Source organism: Rana temporaria, chromosome 3 (genome assembly GCF_905171775.1).
Source record: "Rana temporaria chromosome 3, aRanTem1.1, whole genome shotgun sequence".
NCBI lineage: Eukaryota > Metazoa > Chordata > Amphibia > Anura > Ranidae > Rana > Rana temporaria.
The window spans coordinates 350,003,651-350,025,956 of NC_053491.1; the positions used below are offsets into that span (position 1 = coordinate 350,003,651).

The 22,306-nt window shown below is 42.4% G+C and overlaps 1 protein-coding gene across 6 annotated transcripts in view; it reads left to right on the forward strand.

Moving 5' to 3' along the window:
- Positions 1 to 22,306, forward strand: part of CALD1 (caldesmon 1) — a 242,678-nt gene that overhangs the window by 161,671 nt on the left and 58,701 nt on the right. For all 6 annotated transcript variants that reach the window (XM_040345162.1, XM_040345160.1, XM_040345164.1 and 3 more), the window contains one exon: positions 20,333 to 20,452. In XM_040345162.1, coding sequence (XP_040201096.1) covers positions 20,333 to 20,452 — 120 coding nt within the window. The remainder of the gene's footprint in view (positions 1 to 20,332; positions 20,453 to 22,306) is intronic.

A 22,306-nucleotide genomic window follows, 5' to 3' on the forward strand; every position in this document is an offset into this window, starting at 1 on the left:
GGGTGATGTCTCCTGGGACACACACAAGGTCCCAGAAGACACCGCTCCCCCATTCCCCAGGAGGCAGCCGAGGAGGAGAAGAAAAAAGACGGACCGCGGATCAGGAAGTGGCAGATTAGGACGATCTGTTTAGCAACAGGCACTTTTTTTGGTGGAGTTCCGCTTTCAGTTTTCTTTCCTTACTGTTCTTCCATTTAACTATACTATAAATGAGGCATGATTTGCTAGTAAAAAAATATTATTAATGGTTAAACTGACACAGCTGTGAAAAATCTGCTTGTTAAATAGATAATGGGCCCTTTCCAAGCACCAGGAAGTGATCACACCAAACAAATCAGCCCTCCTGTTTATCCCATTTGTAAATGTCCTGAAGCTTCAGCTATCTTTGATGCTCATGAAATACAATTTTATCTATTACAATTTCAGCAGCATTTCATCTCAAGCCTTGTTCTAATTTCTTCAACATGTGCTTTTGGAAGCTGTTTTTCACTGAACTCGCTGTCAGGATGGCTGTTGGCACTGGTGTGCTCTGAAAGTCCACCAGATAAGACTGCGGAATTCGGGAGAAGCTTTACACTGCACCTAATCCATTAGTTAAATAAGGACAGTGTACTTTAGTGTTTTTCGAATATCTTTCATTTTCAGCAGCGCTAGGAAAACCTACTGCTAAGGCTGCATTCACACCTGAGCGTTTTGTCGCCTGAAGCATGAAGCTCCAAAACACTAGAGGGGAAAAAATACATTATTCTCAATGGAGATGGTTCACATCTCCACTCCAAAATGCCTGACGCCGAACGCCTGAAGCTCAAACAAGTTCTGGACCCTTTTTTGTCGCTCGAATTGAGCGTATTTGGGCGTTTTTCTGTTTTTAACATTGGTGACCCTAGACCTGTCCAAAATCGCGGTAAAAAACGCAGAGACAAATCGCGGTAAAAAACGCCTCAAATATCACGGCAATACGCGGTAAAAAATGCTGCAAAATACGCTCAGGTGTGAATGCAGCCTTAACCACTTGCCGACCGCCGTATGTATATGTACGTCCACAGAATGGCACGTACAGGCATATGGGCGTACATGTACGTCCCTGCCTTTCCGCGGGTCGGGGTCCGATCGGGACCCCCCCGCTACATGCGGCGGTCGGATACCCGCGGGGAGCGATCTGGGACGACGGCGCGGCTATTCGTTTATAGCCACTCCGTCGCGATCGCTCCCCGGAGCTGAAGAACGGGGAGAGCCGTATGTAAACACGGCTTCCCCGTGCTTCACTGTGGCGGCTGCATCGATCGAGTGATCCCTTTTATAGGGAGACTCGATCGATGACGTCAGTCCTACAGCCACACCCCCCTACAGTTGTAAACACACACTAGGTGAACCCTAACTCCTACAGCGCCCCCTGTGGTTAACTCCCAAACTGCAACTGTCATTTTCACAATAAAGAATGCAATTTAAATGCATTTTTTGCTGTGAAAATGACAATGGTCCCAAAAATGTGTCAAAATTGTCCGAAGTGTCCGCCATAATGTCGCAGTCACGGAAAAAATCGCTGATCGCCGCCATTAGTAGTAAAAAAAAAAAAGAATTAATAAAAATGCAATAAAACTATCCCCTATTTTGTAAACGCTATAAATTTTGCGCAAACCAATCGATAAACGCTTATTGCGTTTTTTTTTACCAAAAAAAGGTAGAAGAATACGTATCGGCCTAAACTGAGGGAAATTTTTTTTTATATGTTTTTGGGGGATATTTATTATAGCAAAAAGTAAAAAATATTGCATTTTTTTCAAAATTGTCGCTCTATTTTTGTTTATAGCGCAAAAAATAAAAACCGCAGAGGTGATCAAATACCACCAAAAGAAAGCTCTATTTGTGGGGAAAAAAGTACGCCAATTTTGTTTGGGAGCTACGTCGCACGACCGCGCAATTAAAGCGACGCAGTGCCGAATCGCAAAACCTGGCCTGGGCATTTAGCAACAAAATGGACCGGGGCTTAAGTGGTTAAAGGAGCACCAATAGAGTGTAATAGCTTTACAAATACAGAAAAACCTTGGTTTGAGAGTAACTTTTTGGAAGACAAGCATTTTAAATACATTTTGATTAGATATACAAGTAGCGTCATGTCGAAACTGAGTATAAAAGTGTAGCAATATGGTTACATTTAATAAAGGTACAACATTTAGCAACATATTGCTACACTTACACTGCGCCTCTCTTCTCTTTTATACTTTGTAGCTCCTGATGGATTTTGCTTCTAATGCCCTTGTGGATGGACATTTTATGGTTACACAACCTGGTCACATTGCTATAATTTTTTTATATTTACTATAAACTGAAGGACCTATGAATAAATCGTTGTGGAACAAATCATTTGAGTTTCCATTATTTCTTATGGAGTAATTTGCTTTGATATACAAGTGCTTTGGATTACAAGCATGTTTCTGGAACAAATTATGCTTGCAATCCAAGGTTTTACTGTAAAAGAACAATTACTTATTGCTGGTTTGTGGTTGTGCCAACCTCATCCTTGCTTCTGGTTACGTGCATGTTCCAGGTTTAATACTTGATACATTGTGAAGCAAAGGTGAAGATGATCTGTTGCTTGATCCTTGAAGATTCGCAAGGCTACCAGTCATGGTTCTATCCTGAAGACTCGTACACACGACCGAGGAACTCGACGGGTGAAACACATCGTTTTCCTCGTCGAGTTCCTTGTTAGGCTGTCGAAGAACTCGACAAGGTAAGTTTCTCCATTCCCGTCGAGGAAATAGAGAACTTGCTCTCTTTTTGGCTCGTCGAGTTTCTCGACAGTTTCCTCGACGAAAATGTACACACGACCGGTTTCCTCGGGAAAAAAATAGTCAAATGTAATCTAAACTCTGAATGCAGTTCTGTAATCATTAATACATTAGAATATATGTCACAATGCAAGCAGTGCATGTACCTAATTCAGACTTGGTATCAGCATTTTTAGGCCCCATGCACACGAGAAGCAAATGCAAACACATGTAAACTCAAGTTTTCAAAGGCAAAAACCGGCGTTTAAAACGCCTGTTTTTGCCGCGAATTTCGCTGCGTTTTGCCGCGTTTAGTGGCGTTTTACTGCGTTTGCGGCTATCAGCATTCATAACAAAGACATTGTAAACCCTCCCAAAGCTTTGAAACGCAAAAACTTTTGCGTCTGAACCCAAAATTTTGCTTCTGAAAAAACGAGCCTAAACCCAACTGCTTTAAAACACCAGAAAACGTGAATGTGTGCATGGACACATAGGATAACATTAAATGTGTTCAGGGGCAGTTAAAAAAAATGTCCAAATGCCTCTGAACTCGAGTTTACCAGCGTCTCGTGTGCATGGGGATTTACAATCCCTGTACAGCAGTGCTCAGAGACACGGAGAAGCAGCACAATTAGCCAATTTGATGTGCTGCAGTCAAATAAATACACTAATGCCGCCTACACGCGATCGAAATTTCCAATGAAAAAAGTCAGATAGACTTTTTTCATCGGAAATTCCGATTGTGTGTGGGCCCCATCGGACTTTTTTCCATCAGTGTTTAGATATAGAACAGGTTTTATTTTTTTCCGATGCGGAAATCGGAAATTCCTATCGTCTGTGTGCAACTCCAACGGAGAAAAAACCCACGCATTAAGTCGACGCATGCTTGGAATCATTGAACTTAATTTTTCTCGGCTCGTCGGAGTGTTTTACCTCACCGAGTTTTAGGACAGTCGGAATTTAGTCTGTATGCAAGACTGATGGAAGTCAGCTTCATCGATGCAATTTTCCGTCGGAATTACGGATTTTTTTTCTGTCGGAAATTCCGATCGTGTGTACGTGGCATAACAGGAGTGGAAAGCATAGTGACATAAAGGTGAGCTCATCAGGCTTCCTTTTAATGCCCAATCAAAGGTGGGGAGTGGGAAGGAGACCCGTAAGTGTTAAGGCGGCCATAGGTCATTATAATCTTGGCCAGTTCAGCTGGGACCGGTTGTAATTTGAACCATCTATTAGCAGGCTTAAAGGAGTTGTAAAGGAAAAAACATTTTTGTTGAAATTACTGTTTACAGGGTATAGTTAACTGATTCCTTTTAAAAATGATTAAAAATAGATAAAAATCAATCATATAATGTACCTGTAGTTTCTAGTTTCGTTTTTGCATGTTGTTTCCTGCTTCTGTGATGTACAGAGCCACAGAGCCAATACAGGGCAGTGATGGTTTGGAAAACTAAACTGATTGGTGCTGAGGGGTTTTAGACACACAGTAATCACACCTCCTTGATTAGTGACCACTAAAAAATTTCCTTTACAAACCCTTTAATGTAACCAAGTCGACCTATGGGTCGATTTGGGTACAACCAGCATGTTGGAGTTTTTGCCAGTGGCTATAGCTGCTATAAATAATCACTGTGTTCTCTTGGCAGGGACTGCTCCCTGCCACCCAGGAGAACACAATAGCTCCACAGGAAGAATTGCCCCATCAACACTGACTGTGTTGATGGGGAAACCTAGCATTTTTTCCCCTGCAAACCACGGTTGCATCAAAGAAATTCTCAAAATGTATGGCCTGCCTAAGGTGCAAAAAAAAAATAAAATTTTTTTTACCGCCAGACAGGGACGTAGTTTGTGGCTGGTCTGTGTAAATCTTAGGAATGGTTGACCAAAAATACGTACATGTCTATTTGGAAGGAAAAACAACTCTCCAAATATTTATTTCATCTGTGTATTAAAGCGGAACTAAAGACTGAGATACTTACTGTGGCTCCAATGTTCTGACGTCTGCGAGGTCCCTCCCTGGAACCAGCATCTTCTCCTTCACTTCTTCCAGATGCTTCAGCCTTCTTGATTGGCCAGTGCAGGATGATGCATGCAGGAGTTCAGTAATCCCAGCACACAGTGTACATTTGCAGCTCAGTCTACAAAAAAAAAAATTGTGTTTTAAGCAGTTTGTCTGGGGTTCAGTTTTAATGCAGTGTACAGGGAGGTCAAATGCAACTGTCAGTGAACTTACACTAGGGCTGGCCATAGATTATGCTATTTTCTTTTCTTCAATCATGGGTTAAAGAAAAAAACGAAACGACAGGCTGATTATGCTGAAGTTGATTGATGAATCAACTTTAACCACTCCAGAAGGTTTACCCCCCTTTATGACCCGGTCATTTTTTGCGATAAGGCACTGCATTTATTTAACTGACAATTCCGCGGTCATGCGACATTGTACCCAAATAAAATGTCCTTTTTTCCCTACAAATAGAGCTTTGTTTTGGTGGTAGTTGATCATTGCTGCATTTTTTATTTTTTGTTTTATAAACGTTTTGCTATAAAACACATGCAAATAAAAAGTGTAAAAAAAAATCGAATGTCTTCAGAAATTTAGGCCAATATGTACTCTGCTACATATTTTTGGTAAAAAAAATGCCCATGAGTATATATCGATTAGTTTGCGCAAAAGTTATAGCGTCTACAAACTGTGTTTGTGATTTTTAAATGTAATCATAGGTGTGCGCACAGGGTGTGCCAGGTGTGCCCAGGCACACCATAATCACTCCCTGCAGTGCAGATTCCCCCTGCCCATGTCATTTACCAGCCCATTCCCTTTCTGTGTTTTTGAGCGTTCAGATGCACACCCTAATGCAACAGGCTGCGCACACCTCTGAATGTAATTTGTATTTATTTTTACTAATAATATCGGCGATCAGCAACTTATGGACTGCGACATTGCGGCGGGAAAATAGCTAAATGACACTTTTGACACTTTTTTTGAGACCAGTGGCACGAATACAGTGATCAGTGCTAAAAAATGTACACTGTCACTGCACTAATGACACTGGCAGGGAAGGAGTTAACATCAAGGGTGACCAAAGGGTTAAATGTGTCCCTGGCTTTCTAACTGTGTGTGTGTGTGTGTGTGTGGGGGGGGGGGGGGGCTTTAACTGTGGGAAGACATAGATTCATGTTCCTGCTTAGCTGAAAAATATGATCTCTATCTTCCCTTGTCACAGAATGGCGATCTGCCGCTCTGCCTCTCGCAGGAAAGATCGTCAGACCCGCTGATTGGCTCCTACTGTGTCCAATCCATCCCCTCTGCGCCACAGACTCTGACATGCAGAATCACGTACCTGTACGTCATTTTGTACACAGGAACCTCCACCCCGCAGTAAATTTAAGTGGAGCGGTCGGCAAGGGGATAAGAAATACATTTGTGCAGATATGACAGACCAGAGGTTTCTTTCAGGTAGATTGTACAATTAGAACTAAACTGACCACATAACATCCCTTTAAAAAAATCTGAAGGTCGTAGTGAGAATATTAGACAGGACAGCCCACCTCTAAAAGCATTCTTTACAGATCTGGGCCCGGATTCACATACATTGGTGCATATTTATGCCGGCGTAGCGTATCTAATATACGCTACGCCGACGTAGCGCAGAGAGGCAAGCACCGAATTCCCAAAGTACTTGCCTCTCAAACTGCGCTGGGTTCCCTCGGTGTAAGCCGTCGTAAGTGGAAGTGGGCGTGAGCCATGCTAATGAGGCGTGACCCCATGCAAATGATGGGCCGAGTGCCATACAAGTACTTAAAACAAACGGCGCATGCGCCGTCCCGTGGACGTATACCAGTGCGCATGCTAAGAATCATGTCGGAACTACTCCCTAAAATACGACGGATCACTGCCTACGACATGAACGTAACCTACGCCTAGTCATATTTACATCCTACGTTAACTACGTAAAATACGTCGGCTTGTGTTCCCTGGTGCAGCCATTTGCATGGATGCTGCTGACTTACACCTGCTTTATGGGGCATAACGTTACGCCGGACGTAGGACTTTACGCGCACTGCGTTGGACAGACGTACGTTCGTGAATCGGCGTATCTCCCTCATTTGCATATGTGAATAGGAAATCAATGGGAGCGCCACCTACGTCGAGCGTAAATATGCGCCCAAGATACGCCGGCGTAGGAAAGTTACTTCGGTTGGATGAAGCCTATTTTCAGGTGTATCTTGGTTTCAGAGTCCGGCGCATAGATACGACTGCGCATATTTACACCTACGCGGCGTATCTCGAGATACGTCGGCGTAAGTGCTTTGTGAATCCGGGCCCTGATCTTTTGGAATTATACATTGTGTAATATAATTCCCATAAAACCTCTGCACCACATCACCAGCCAAACTTGTCAGACTTGCCGGTGAGAAAGTCTGCAATGAATCCATTTTATAGGAAAAGAAAAAAAAAAGACGTTATTATGAAAGTGGTACAGGGAGGGATAACAATGGCGTTTTGTATCTGTTTATTTATTTTGCCTTTAAGCCTCCTGAGGTTTCAGGAATGGTGCATGCTGGGAAGGGTGAAAGCTGTGGATTCTCAAAGGGTTTGTAAGTCATGGACTGGGAATTCTGTGTCAGAGTCTGCAAGTCTTGGCATTACAGAAAGTCATCAATATTAAATATGTGGAGAAAACAGCGAGTGCTGGGTACTGCAATAAAATACCAACTTGCTACCAGAGCAATTTTTTTCGTTTTTGCACATGTATTAAAATGCACATTTTAAGCCTGAAGATTTGTTAAACCTCCATACATTATGGCCCGGACTGACATACATTGGCGCATATTTATGCCGGCGTAGCGTATCCAATACACGCTACGCCGACGTAGAGCAGAGAGGCAAGCACCAAATTCACTAAGCACTTGCCTCCCAAACTGCGCTGGGTTCCCTCGGCGTAAGCCGTCGTAGGTGGAAGTGGGCGTGAGCCATGCTAATGAGGCGTGACCCCATGCAAATGATGGGCCAAGCGCCATAGAAGTACTTAAAACGAACGGCGCATGCGCGGTCCCGTGGCCGCATCCCAGTGCGCATGCTCAGAATCACGTCGAAACAACTGCCTAAGATACGTCGAATCACTGCCTACGACATGAACGTAACCTACGCCTAGCCATATTCACGTACTACGTAAACAACGTAAAATACGACGGCTGTGTTCCCTGATCCATACCTTTGCATGGGTTGCGCCTCATATATGGGGAATAACTTTACGCCGGACGTACGACTTACGCAAACTGCGTATATTATGCGCCGGGCGCAAGTACGTTTGTGAATCGGCGTATCTCCCTCATTTGCATATGTGCATAGAAAATCAATGGGAACGGCAAATGCGCCCAGCGTAAATATGCGCCCACGATACGTGGGTCGTAGGAAGCCTATTTTTAGACATATCTCAGTAAGTGCTTTGTGAATCCGGGCCTATATATTTTCTGAAGGCAAAGACCCTGGAGAAGAAAATGGCGCATTAAAAAAAAGAAAAGAAAAAATGTGATAACGTTTATTTTAGTGTACACAGACACAGCATATTACCCAGTTTTTAGGTAAAATCTGAAAGATAAGGTTGCAAAGAGTAAATAGATACCAAACATATCAACTCTTAAAATTGCATGCTCCTGTGAAATGCCAACACACTTCAGTACCCTAAATTGTCTATAGATGACACTTTAAAAACCTGCACAGGTTGTCAGTTTAGAGTTAAAGTGGTTGTAAAGGCAGAAGTTTTTTTGTCTTAATGCATTCTATGCATTAAGATAAAAAACCTTCTGTGTGCAGCAGCCCCCCTAATACTTACCTGAGCCCCATCTCTATCCAGCAATGTTCACAAGTCCCTCGGCCGTCCGGGACTCTCCCTCCTGATTGACTGAGAGACAGCAGCGGCACCATTGGCTTCCACTGCTATCAAACTCAGTTAGCCAATAAGAAGATAGAGGGGGCGGGGCCAAAACACAGCTTCATGCCTGCATGGGTACACAAAGCTGCCCTCATAGCAAGCTGCTTGTTGTGGGGAAACTTAAAGAGGAAGTATGGGGGCCAGATTTGCGTACCGCGGCGTATCTATAGTCGGGCGTAGCGCATCTCATATGCGCTATGCCGACGTAACTTAGTGAGGCAAGTACTGTATTCACAAAGCACTTGCTCCCTAAGTTACGGCGGCGTAGCGTATATGGGCCGGCGTAAGCCCGCCTCATTCAAAGTAGGCTGGTAGGGGGCGTGTTGTATGGAAATGAATCGTGACCCCATGTAAATGAAGCGCCTAACGAACGGCGCATGCGTGCGCATGCTCAGTATCACGTCAAATTTTCTACCTAAGTTACGCCGGCTCAATGCCTGTGACGTGAACGTAACCTACGCACAGCCCCATTCACGTACGACTTACGTAAACGACGTAAAAAGATACGCTTGTGCCGACGTCCATACTCTGCATTACCTGCACCTCATATAGCAGGGGTAACGTTACGCCGGACGTAAGCCTTACGTAAACGGTGTAGCGGGCGCAAGTACTTTTGTGAATTGGCATATCTAGCTCATTTACATATTCGACGTGTAAATCTACAGAAGCGCTCCTTGCGGCCAGCGTAAATATGCACCCAAGATACGCCGGCATACGGCAACTTACGTCGGTCGGCTGAAGCCAGATTTCAAGCGTATCTAGGTTCCAGAATACCGCGCATAGATACGACGGCGCAACTTTTAACTTACGCGGCGTATCAATAGGGCCCTCTGTGCATTAGCGCAGACGATCGTTGAGGAGGGGATATGCTCGCTCCACAAGGACATTAGTGGTTATAGGCGGATGTGTGCTCTTGTCTCTGCTGTGTCTGATCAGCATGGTTGGGATTCGTAGCGCACGCCTGCAGATAGTCTCCATTCCACCTACAAGTAGGTGGAATCTATAGTATAATCTAAATATACGTTATTCTATGAAATTGCGCAAAATAAGGATTCCTATCAGTGGTAATATGAGAGCTTGTGAGCGTTTTCAGAGTCAGGGAAGGCGTCCATGTTTTAAAAGCAATATGGCTTTGTTTGCTATATGCTTTCCCTGCCCAGACATGCCCATAAGACTTTAGCCAGCATTGTATTGTGTTGTATTTATGTATTGTATTGGACATCCTGTTAGAGGGATGCCCTTATATGGTGTTTCCTGTGTGGAGGGGACATCCTGTGATGGCCCCTCCCATGGAGAATGTGATTGGCTGCTGCAGCCATCACTTCCTGTTTGAGGGCTTTAGATATAGTAAAATAACGAGGGGCACTCCCGGCAGAGAGTTTTGCTGGGAGAGCTGAGAAGATAAAAATGGCAGTGCGGTGATGTTTGGTTATTGAATGAATGGGAAAGCGAATGAAAGTTGAGTGAATCTTTTAGCTTAAGATGCATTATATCAAAAAGACAAAATGTGTGCTTATTAGCACAAGGCAAAATGGCTGTGTGCTCTGCATAAAACCTATTTTTCCACTACATACTGTACCTGTGGGATTTCTCTAGAAGCAGGACATCATTGTAGTAGACACCGTGATCTCCGCCAGCTTAAAGGTTCCATGTCAAGTGGCTTCCCTGCTGTATTGTGAACACAGGAGACTGCCTGCTTAGCATGGGCGCCATTAAGAGGCCATTTGCATTTTCTAACTGTTATCTGATTGGGCGAGGTGGAACGGAATTGTGTTCTACATCTCATCCAATCGAAGCCTGCTTTGCATTTATTGGAAAAATCCAAAGAATTCTCTGAATGGTACCTGTGCCAAGCCCCGGTTCAGGATACAGCAGAGCTGCCACTTGGCACAGCACCTAGAAATTAGAGGAGATTACTGGAGTAGTGATGTTTACTACAATGATTTCCAGCTTCTAAAGGGATCCCACGGGTACAGTGTATACATGGGTACATTGGTCCAAGCTGGACCAGCATAACTAAACTAATGGCATACCTGGAATTCATTTTTTCTTTTCTGTCTATGTTGCTGTTTTCCAATTTCCTGTCTTGGAGGCTTTTTTTACCAGACATTAAGTGATGGAATTTTCCCAACATAGCCTCCAATGGCCTAGAACTGGACAGGAGTACTATTCCTCACCCACTCTATCCAAAACAGAAAAAAAAATTGGCAATACAGTAGATACACTTAAGGATTATAGGAGTTTCAGCTGAGCTGTCCTGCAGTGTTCTTCTTAGATATCCAGAAGTTGTGCCCCTAGAGGTTTCAATGTTGTAAGAACAATGGTCAGTGTTGGCTTATGTATGTACTATATCCTGCCATTTTTCTGCTTTGTATTTGATACCAATCTTCAAGCCTAAGAGGCAAAGCAGTTATCTGGCTGACACGCTTTGTATTTGGGTAATGAAATGTTCATTGGTCTGGCTGTGGTTCAGTCACTTGGAGTGCCAGAAAGTTTTGCAATAGATTCTGCCACACGTATTCAGATGACACTGATCCAGAGGTTCTAGCCATGGTCTGATTAGTGAGGGGAGGGTAGCATTAATTGGATGATGTAGACTTCCATGGCCATTGTCTGAATCCATCTATTGTTCTATAAAGACGCAGACGAAGAATGAACAGTCATTTTAATATCTTGTGAATGTCAAATGTCTGAAACACATTCATTTTGCATCAGCTATGGTGTAGTTGCCATGCACATGACTTATACCATGGCACTGGTCTTCTGATCTCTATCAGGGAATCTTGGGAGGCTGATGTTAGAAGGTGTTAGTCACATGCAGGGCATTTTTTTTCAGAGAATAGGTGCTGGAACGCCCCCTCACCGACCCCTTTTCTCTACCCCTACCCATCTCCGAGTACTGTTCCTTGGTTCCACCCCCTACCTACCTACCATTACTGTTCTTTTCAAAAATACAGAACCAAGTATCTTTTTGTGGCGATACGTCATTTGCAGGGAATATGATAATGATAACAAAAAAAGCTTTCAAATTGATCCCCTGCAGCCAGTCACAATAGAGCCCCTCTAGCAACAATAGACCCCCCCCCCCGCGACAATCCCTCAGCAACAATAGATCCCCAGCAGCAACAACAGATCTCCCCACAGTCAGCATCAGTAGACTCTCCAGCATCCAGCATCAATAGACCCCTCCCTCAACAGTAGATCTCTCTCAGCAATAACTGCCCCCTCAGCAACATAAGACCCATCCCCAGCAATAACAGACCCCCTCCCTTCAAAAATAGATCCCCTCAAGCTAGAATAGATCCCCCAGCAGTCATCATCATTATATCCTGCAGCACACCCCAGCACCCCTTGCCATTATATACAGTCAGTGCTGGAGGTGCCAGAACTGCATTTCCACTGAAAAAATCCCTGGTCACATAACAGATAATATTAGGTTTGCAGTCAGGAATACCATTTGCTTTTACTTACTTATTTCCTGTCTTACTTTTGAAATAATTAGGTTTTCTGAATTTGGAGCAGAAACAATAGCTAAGAGGCACATTATAAGTCTGACAGCTGATACTCTGTCAGCTGCATTCCTTAAGGCTAATGCTGTGCCCCAATCCCTGAGTGGGCATAACAGTACTAGTGAACGTTTAGATGACTTTTTAGCCTGAAGTAGCAGTATTATATAACAGGCATTTGAGCACATTAGAGAATGTATACTGGGTAAGGTAAACACTGGCCTATTTTATGGCAATTTGCTAACTGCAAAAAAAGTTTAACTACATTTCAGCCAGTATAAATAGCGGGCAATATAAGAGCTATCACTAACCTAACAAAATGTGCACTTTAAACATACAGCCCTAATAGTGGGTGGGTGTATACCTACCCCTAGAGATAGCTATAAAGTACCTGGCACCTATTTAGCATTACTAAGTCGGCTATCTTTGGGGCTCATCTGAAAGGTGGTGCACATGATGCTGTTCCTTTAAGTCTGTTCACAATAGATGGCTGATGTGCTGATAAGTAAGGGGCAGTATATATTGGCATTAACTGTGGGCATTAAGGGGTTAAGCACAGTTGTTCCACTCACTGATACACCAATGGGTCAGGTCTGGAACGATTTGCAGTCCGTTTTCTCAGACTGCTCCATCTTTCAGCTCTGGTCCTCACGCTGTCCGGTGTGTGTACAGACACCACCGGCAGGAGGTCCATACTTTCTGGTTTCCGCACCACTCTGGTAATGATTAAGCACATTTCTGTTGTGTGAAACGTGTCTACCTTGACCACTGCTTGTGCTTTCTGGTGTCATTTTGGTTATTTTGATATTCCAATAAACTTTAATTTGAGCCCATGTGAGGTGCAGCCGTTTCTTAGTTTGACGATTTACCATGGAGGCGAGCTAGGGCTAGCACTCAGGTGTGTGTTTCAGTGGACGTATCAGTTACACCTGAAGCAGTGAGTTATTTTCACTTGGACTTCCGCACCACTCTATTTTGGCCCCGGGTCTCTACACAGTCTTTGGTCCCTCTGGTGTAGGGCTCAGACTCCAGTAACAGGTCTGCACTTCCTGACTCCCTGCATTACACTGCTTTACCCCCAGTAAATTGCCCAGCAAAATATGATGTCTTCTCCACCTCTGTGTGCACAGAATCTTGGGTGTTGAAGTCCAAGCCCCATGACATACGTTGTACAACACTCCCTAGAAAACTACATGTCCCATGATCCTCTTCCTGTGCTCCCGATCGGTCTATCGCTTTACTGTCTCAAGGGTTGGGGGGGGGGGGGCGAGCGAGTGAGTTTCACACAGAGCCGCTCCTGTCAGCATAGTATATATAAATCTACTATATACTACATGATATCACTACTGTATTATATTATACTATATAATACTACTATAAAAGGGGTCTTCTAAGGCAGTGTCTGATATGAATAGTTTACTGTATAAGGGGCTGTAGGATATTTTTTGCACTATATAAATGTAACAGAATAATCTCTTTAAGCTATAAAAAAAAATAATCATGTAAAGTCAGAGCCCACTCTTGCATGTCACATTTTGTTCATGACCTTTTGCCTTTAAATCTTACTACCCTTTTCTTCCAACATATGGTTATCGTCATAGTGTAATGCCTGTGGAGGGAGTTTTTATTGCACAATCATTGTCCTAATAAGGGAATAATTTTAGATGTTTTGGTGACGGAATGTCAAAAAAAAAATACAGGCTGTGTCTCCTTTGCTCTTGCTGATTGAAGAGGATGCAGTGGGGCTTGCCAGGTTCACCCTCAGTTTGGATAGCTGTTGTAACAATGTTGACGGGTTTATGGGCCATTTAAAGAAGACATTTTTAGATGATTTTACAAGCGTCACCTTGTTCCAAGTTTTTCAAATGAAATGTTTCCCCTGGCCCAGGCTGAGACTGTGCGTCCCAAAAATCTGCTGCATTCAGCCTTGATTTTGGTGGAATTCTGAAGCGTTTAATAACTAATTATTTTTTTTATTTGTATATCAATTTCAATATCAACATACTAAAAAGCTATTTTAGTGGCTTTTAGACAAATAAGGCACAACACTGTTTGATGCACTTTAAAGGGAAATGGTAGTGTTATTTTAAAGCGTATGTCAAGCCAAATAAAATAAAATAAATTTGTGCTACATCTCTCCAGTACTGCACAGTTCCCTACGTTTTATCGCTTTAAAGACCTTGAAAATACAAAAAAATACATGTTGTCCTGCCAAAAATACAGTCAGATCTACAACATACAGCTATTTGTGGTGTCAGCCCTTCCAGGTGTCTTTTTTGCTTAACTACACAGCCACTCCCACGCTCAGATTTCTATAGCACAAAGGCTAATCATTCTGTTGTCCAGGATAAGAACAAGGAGGGCTAATTACTCTCCTTGAGATATGTGAGGTGTGCACAAGACAGCTCTAAGGGCCAGATCCACAAAAGGGATACGCCGTCGTATCCCTGTTTCTATCTTTGGAACTGATCCACAGAATCAGTTTCCAATAGATAGGCAGAAGATCCGACATGTGTAAGGGACTTACACTGTCGGATCTTAGGATGCAGTACCGCATCCGCCGCTGGGGGCATTTCGAGTATGCAAATTAGCACTTACGGAGATCCACAAAGCTTTTCAGCTTAGTTTTTTCTCCGTAAGTATTAGTTTGCAATCGTAAAATTAGGGCTGCTTTTACAAGGCCTAAACTGTTTAGGCCTTGTAAAAGTAGACCCTTCTATCCCACGTCGCCGTCTTTTTTTTTCAATTTTTTTTTTCCGCCGCAACTCGTATTTTTTTTTACGCCCGTTGCGATTCTCAAAACCCGGCGCAACGTAAAAACCGCGCAAAGCACGTCGGGAAAATGATGTCGTGAGCAAGCGCAGTACGGCCGGCGCGGGAGCGCGCCTAATTTAAATGGGACTCGCCCCATTTGAATAGGAACGCCTTGCGCCGGCCGGATTTAAGTTACACAGCCGAAAATTTCTAGGTAAGTGCTTTGTGGATCGGCACTTAGGTAGAAATTTTCCGGCCGTGTAACTTAAATTGAAAAAGTTACGTTGCGCCGGGTTTTTGTGGATCTGGACCTAAATTTCTAAAAGATCAACTTTTTTTTATGCAACTAGATTGAATAGCTATAACAAAATGCTTTCAATTGTATGTTTAAACGACCAAAAGAAAGCAAATAAAAGAATGTTCAGTGATATAGTTTAAATAATCTTTAAAGTACACAGCTTTATTGATCCATGTGATTTAAAAAAAAATATGAAATAAAATCAGTAATCTGATAACTTTGATTGGTAACAAACGCCAGATTACTGAAATATCAGTTTTAGGTTCTGTTTATTTAAGCGACCCCACTGCAAGCTGTTGAGTTGAGTAAAAGAATAAAGCATTTGGATTACCTAGAATATATGACACCCAGAGATGATTATTTTACAACAACCCCTTGCTCTATACACATATAATAATCATGAAAATAAATAATAATAGCTAAAAAAGACACAAACTGATAAATTTGTTAACTTACCTTACACGTCAGTGGAAAAATGCCCCTTACTTAGTAGTCAGTGGAGAAATATCTTTTTATATTGGTTGCCAGTGGAGTAATTCCTCCTTACATGGGTGGTTGGTGAAGAAATGTCTCTACACTTTGGTGAAAAAAGCCCCCTTACTCTGGTGAGCAATATAAAAGAGAACCCTTGCAATAAATAGAAATCTGCCCCCTTAAATTGGTAGTCATTGTAGGTGGGAGATCAATTTGTCAATTGTCACTGCTCCCATTAGCAATCTCTGGAGGAATCATGGGGTTCTACTGAACCCTGGTTTAGAAAGACTGATTTAGCAGCTTACTATCTGTGTCCCACGGAATAGACTCCGCTTTACTTTCTATCTTGTTCACTTGAGCATCAGTGGTCACACATGGATCATAATTTGTCTAGTTCCTGCTGAATTTTGATCCATCTATGGCCACCTTTAATTTGTCATAGGAACTTGTGCCATCATTAGAAGATTTCTACCTCTAATTATGACAACTTACAAATTTTGATTTTTACCATCCCTTCGATTTCTGGTGACACTGGCCACTAGGACAAATGGAGTAGTGTTAGGGCCAGACTAATACATTTTTGAATATTGTTTTATAAACGGTATGTATCCATGTTCATTTGATCTTTGTTATTATGATAAAATAAAGCTTAATCATTTTTTAATTTATGTTGATTTAAAATCATCCCAAATGATTTAAGATGTTTTTTCAAAAGGACTTGTTCTGAACCTATAGCTTACTTGCCTTCACAGGCTAATTGCTATATTGTGTGTTTATTGAGTGTATTGACATCTCCCTCTAGGTTCCTAACAGGACACAATTGGCAATAGGTGTATGCTGATCCTCAGAGGTTCACATTAATACTCACACAGGAATATTTGCCTCACAGACACTTTTGTCTCCCAGGTGTACATTCCCATCCTACAAGTTTTATTTATTATTTGGGATCTCACCAAATCTCTAATCATTTATATAATTTTCACCACACTTCACAGTGTTAAGTACATATTTGGATTATTTCCATTTTTAGATTATCTCACTCTTTTTGGGTCCTCACCTAAGTGGAGTTGAGTTATATTGGCGCTACACTTTCTTTACATATTACCTAATCATTTTTTAAGAAAATCACCGTCACTTGCTCTATGCTGCTAAAAAAAACATGAGGGATCTTCCATCCAAAAAAAAAGAAAAGAAATTGAGTAGCCTTTTTCAACCAGGGTGCCCAGGCATCCTGGGGTACCTTAAGGTTTCTTCAGGGATGCCTTGGCAGAATGAAGCCTGCCCTTTAGTTTCACAAAGCCACAGGTTTTCAATGTGCACTATTACGGCCTTCTAGCTCAGGGGTGTCAAACTCAATTTCATTGTGGGTCGCATTAGCCTTACAACTGTCCTCAAAAGGGCCTATTGTATCTGTAAATTAGATGTCCAGCGCATCCTCTTCCCTTTACATTAGATGTCAAGAGCCATGAGAAGTTGAGTCCCCCACTCTCCCTTACATCACAGTGCACCCTTCTTTCCTTATGCTGCTGCTGGGAAGAAGATGGATGCATTGCTTGAAAGCAGAAAGTAAGGGTCTGGAGTAGGACCAGAGGAGGGCTGGAGCTCTCCTGCAGTTGCAGGAGAGGTGCAAGGGCCACTTGAAATGGCCTGGAGGGCCGGATTTGGCCCGCGGGCCTTGTGTTCGACATCTGTGTTCTAGCTGTTGGCATCCTAACAACCAATGATCCTTTCTTGCCCCTCGCCATCAGCTCTGGGGTCACTTTAGCTGAGTAATGAAGAAAAACGGAGGGAGAAGAGAAACACTGGATTACACAGTACCAGTGTGCAAAAGTGTATTGGATTTGGAAGGATAAATCACCTCTAACATTGGGTGTCCTACGTGTGTGGATGTTGATGTATTATTTTAAACTATTAGAAACGTTGTTTACATTTTGGAATGGTGTGCCTCGAGAATGTCCATTATTTTAGTGTGTGCCTTGAGATTGACCAGAATTTTAAAGGGTGCCTTGACTGAAAAAAGATTCAGAAACACTTGAGTAGTAAACCAGAGCAGGGGCACAAACAGAAAAAAAAGTAATAGATTGTAGATACACTTTAGATCAAAACTTTTGGAGTTACAAATAAACTACCCTTGTAGCCCCCCACATACACACGCTGCAGGGGTTAAATGCTTGTTAACTTTAAGGGATGAGGAATAATGTGTAATACTTACCTCACTTGAGCAGGCTACCTTCATCTGTGCATCTTGTCCCTCAAAGCCTTTTCTATAAGGCACTCCAGGTAAAGGTTGCACAATGACATCATTAAGTCCACTGCAAGACAAGGAGGAGGGTGAGGGCCCAACCACAAGCCAGACCGGAGGTTGGCACTTGGAGTCTATACATCATACCAAAGAGGGGCAACTGATAAATAAAGAGGCACAGAGGGCTTTTTTTCCAAAACAGAAATGCATGGGAGCTATTCTGGAGATGATTTGTTCAGTTAAAGAGGTTCCCCTAATTTACAGAACAGAAGCAGGTACTCCTTGCATCAGTTTATTAAAATCTTTTTGATATGTACAGTATGGTGGGACAGAAAAGGATTTATCTTCTCAAGATACTGTTTATATCCAAGTGCTTTAATGCTGCAGAGACACTTGAGATTTTTTTTTACAAATTACCTCCCTTTACATACATATTTAATAGAGCAGATTAAGTATCTTTGGTGTGTAAAAATTTCTTCCACCAAGAAACTCTATCATTTTTAGCGAAGGGCAGCCGACATGAGAAACGGGAGAGATGGATTACAGGTTGGTTTTATAGAGTCTTTAGATTATACAGTGTATGAAACCACAATTGAATTTTCTAATTTTTTTGTAGAATTGCTTCCAATGAAAGTGGGCTTAACGATAATTGATATGTGTGACTCTAAATCGCAGTATGTTAACTCTTGTTAAGTATGCATTTCTGTGCAAGGATTTAAACATTTTTCAAAAATGTTCTTGTCTTTGTTTTCTATAATTTGAATATGGACTGATGTCTTTTTAACTTGTGTCTTTGCCAGTCTAAATGGTGAGTTTTGAAGTGTATGCAAAGACAAAATACCTTTATGTTTTTGTTAAAATATGGAAGAATTAAAACCCCTATCAAGTTATTATTTGGGGTCTGTGTCCCACAGGGGAGATTTCTCTTCACTTCCTGTCCTGAAGGCACAACAGAAAATCTCTCCAAAGTAAACGGAATTCCCATCTTAGAGAAATGTTACAAGAACAGATATCTTCACCAAAGGATTTTACATCATTTATTACTCTAGTGATAGTTGAAGAATTAGAATTTCACTGTGACAATTTCTGTGACAATAATCACCAGGACAGATAGACATATCAAACCGAGCAAATGATGACCATCACACTGAAGTCGCGTACACACGATCGGTCCATATGATGAGAATGGTCTGATGGACCGTTTTCATCGGTTAACCGATGAAGCTGACTAATGGTCCGTCGCGTCTACACACCATCGGTTAAAAAAACGATTGTGTCAGAACGCAGTGACGTAAAACACAACGACGTGCTGAAAAAAATTAAGTTCAATGCTTCCAAGCATGCGTCGACTTGATTCTGAGCATGCGTGTTCTTGTAACATTTCTCTAAGATCGGAATTCCGTTTACTTTGGAGAGGTTTTCTGTTGTGCCTTCAGGACAGGAAGTGAAGAGAAATCTCCCCTGTGGGACACAGACCCCAAATAATAACTTGATAGGGACAGATAGACATATCAAACCGAGCAAATGATGACCATCACACTGAAGCCGCGTACACACAATCGGTCCATCTGATGAGAACGGTCTGATGGACCGTTTTCATCGGTTAACCGATGAAGCTGACTGATGGTCCGTCGTGCCTACACACCATCGGTTAAAAAAACGATTGTGTCAGAACGCAGTGACGTAAAACACAACAACGTGCTGAAAAAAATGAATTTCAATGCTTCCAAGCATGCGTCGATTCTGAGCATGCATGGATTTTTAACCGATGGCTGTGCCTACTAACGATTGTTTTTTTCCCATCGGTTAGGAATCCATCGGTTAAATTTAAAGCAAGTTGGCTTTTTTTTAACAGATGGTTAAATAACCTATGGGGCCCACACACGATCGGTTTTGACCGATGAAAACGGTCCATCAGACCGTTGTCCTCTGTTTAACCTATCGTGTGTACGAGGCCTGACACAGGCAGCAGAAATTATATGCAATTTATGAAGTTATATGCAAACTCAGATTTTTTATGAAAAAATCAAGTCATCAAGTCTGCGCTAAAGCACAACTATAACTAAAAGTTTTTTTTTTTTAGTACTTGTTTGGAATATTGCTTCCTGTGTGGTCACTAGAATAGGCAAGGTGAAATCTCCCCTGACAAGGACACACTTGGCAAAAAAAAACTGACAGAGGTGCTAACCTTTCCCATCCCAAGCAAATGAAAATGTTGGGTTTTAAATTTAATTTTTTTCACCATCAAATGGCAATTTCACATCCTTGTGATATCTGTTTATGTATGCAAATGGAACATTTTCATGAGAAAATTATCACAATGTAAAATATTTGTATCTTTCCCACTGCAGAGTTACCTATGAGAGAGTTGACGACGATGAGGAGGAAGCTGCCAGAGAGAGACGCCGGCGAGCTCGCCTTGAACGGAAACGAGATGACGGAGATGGGAATGAGGTGAACTCTCAGAACAGGTAAATACAGTTCATTTGTTTGAAGCCAGGGCAATCCAAAGAAACACCCCTTAAGCCAATTATCACCAAGTATATGATAATAATGCTAGCTTACAGCTAGCCTTTGCACTTTTCTCCTTTGTATTCCTCTGCTCGCCACAGTGTAAAAGAAGCCAATCAATTTTTTATGTTTTTACTTCATTATTTTTCCTGAACCTTGCTCCTGATGCCTCCACGTCACATATTCCAAGAGGCATCGGTGTCCATACAGTTCTGGAGGATGGAGGCACAGGCAGTCCGTCACCAGGAAGGGAGGCTAGGGGGCTACTTGAGCATTTCTATGTACACGGAATGGCCAAATATGAAACAAATTTTTTTTTTAGCCACCTGGCTAGTTTTTCACACTTTGTCTATTCCCCCTGATTCCTGTTCTTTTTGTTAATGAAATACAAAAAATGGCCCATGCAGTAAAAGCCTGGGAATACTTAGCTATCCAACCACAAGTCCAAAGCCTGCTGTGTATAGCCGATACAGCCTTCAGCACATTCTTCAAATCAGCAACCCTTTTGAGTATATCCAGGGCTTTTTTTCAGTAGGAACGCAGTCCCGTGACCTCCCAAACTGAATGTATGTAATGGAAAGCGGTTCTGGGGTGTGCTGGAGAGTCTATTGATGCTGGTTGCTGGGGAATATATTGTTGCTGGAGGGGATCTATTTTTGCGAAGGAAGGGTGTTTATTGTTGCTGGGGAGTTCTTCTGTTGCTTGTGGGGGATCTATTGTTGCTGGGGGTGGGGGGTCAGTCTTTGCTAGTAGGTATGTACTGTTGAGGGAGGGGTCTTTGTTGCTGGCTGTTGCAGGGTCTTTTGATGCTGGCTACTGAAGAATCTATTGTTGCTGGAGGGGATCTATATTTGCAGGGGGTTCTATTCTTGCTCGGAGGTGGGTAGGGGGTGAAGTCAAGCGTGGCATGGAAGGTAGGAGTTCCTGCACCTATTCTCTGAGAAAAAAAGCCCTGAGTATATCAAATGCATGGTCCCACACTGCCACTCTACAACCTTACTTCTGTTGGAAGGAGGAAACAAAGCTCACAGAAGGCATAGGCATCCAAAACTGTGTTAAATCATTGCTGTAGGCTGTATCACTTGAGCCCAGCTGATTTCAGAGAGGGGAGGTGAGCATTCATAATCTTCTGTGAAGGTTCCATGCTTTGTATTTTTTTTGGACAGTGGCACTTTAATGCACCCATTTTACCTACTTTAAGCAATTTGCGAGGAAGCCCACGTCCAATCTCCCATCCAGACGCCAGAGTCCAAAATGTTCAGGATCCTGAAAACCAAACTCAGTTTCTCTGGAGCATATATTATCAAACAAACCACCATAAACTTGGGGGCAGATATATTCAATCATACACCCTTTGCTTCCATTGGTTTCTTCCAGGTACTCTGGTTTTCTTCCCACAACTCAAAGACGTGCTGGTAGGTTAATTAGCCCAACTGAGTGAGCCCAAGATGACTGCCTCACCTGCTAAGTGCTTTGATTCCCCAGAGAGAAAAGCACTACAGAAATACAAATCTCTATGTCGGATCCTCAAAATAGTAGTACAGTTTAAACAGGGGATCTGATCCTTCCCCACTCTATCCAAATCTTTAAAGAAAAAAAAAATCAGCTGGACATACACATTCTGTCCATACATATTCTAGGTCACTGACACAAAGTTTTGAATGAAGTGGGTCAGAATGAGAGTCAAGCGACAAGCATTTGCAGAATGAAAAATAGCAACGGCAGCCTCTTTGTTTTTTCTTAGGAAAACTTACATTAGAAGAATGCAGCCCTACAGTGAATGTTTTGACTCTCAAATTCTACGAGTCCAATTT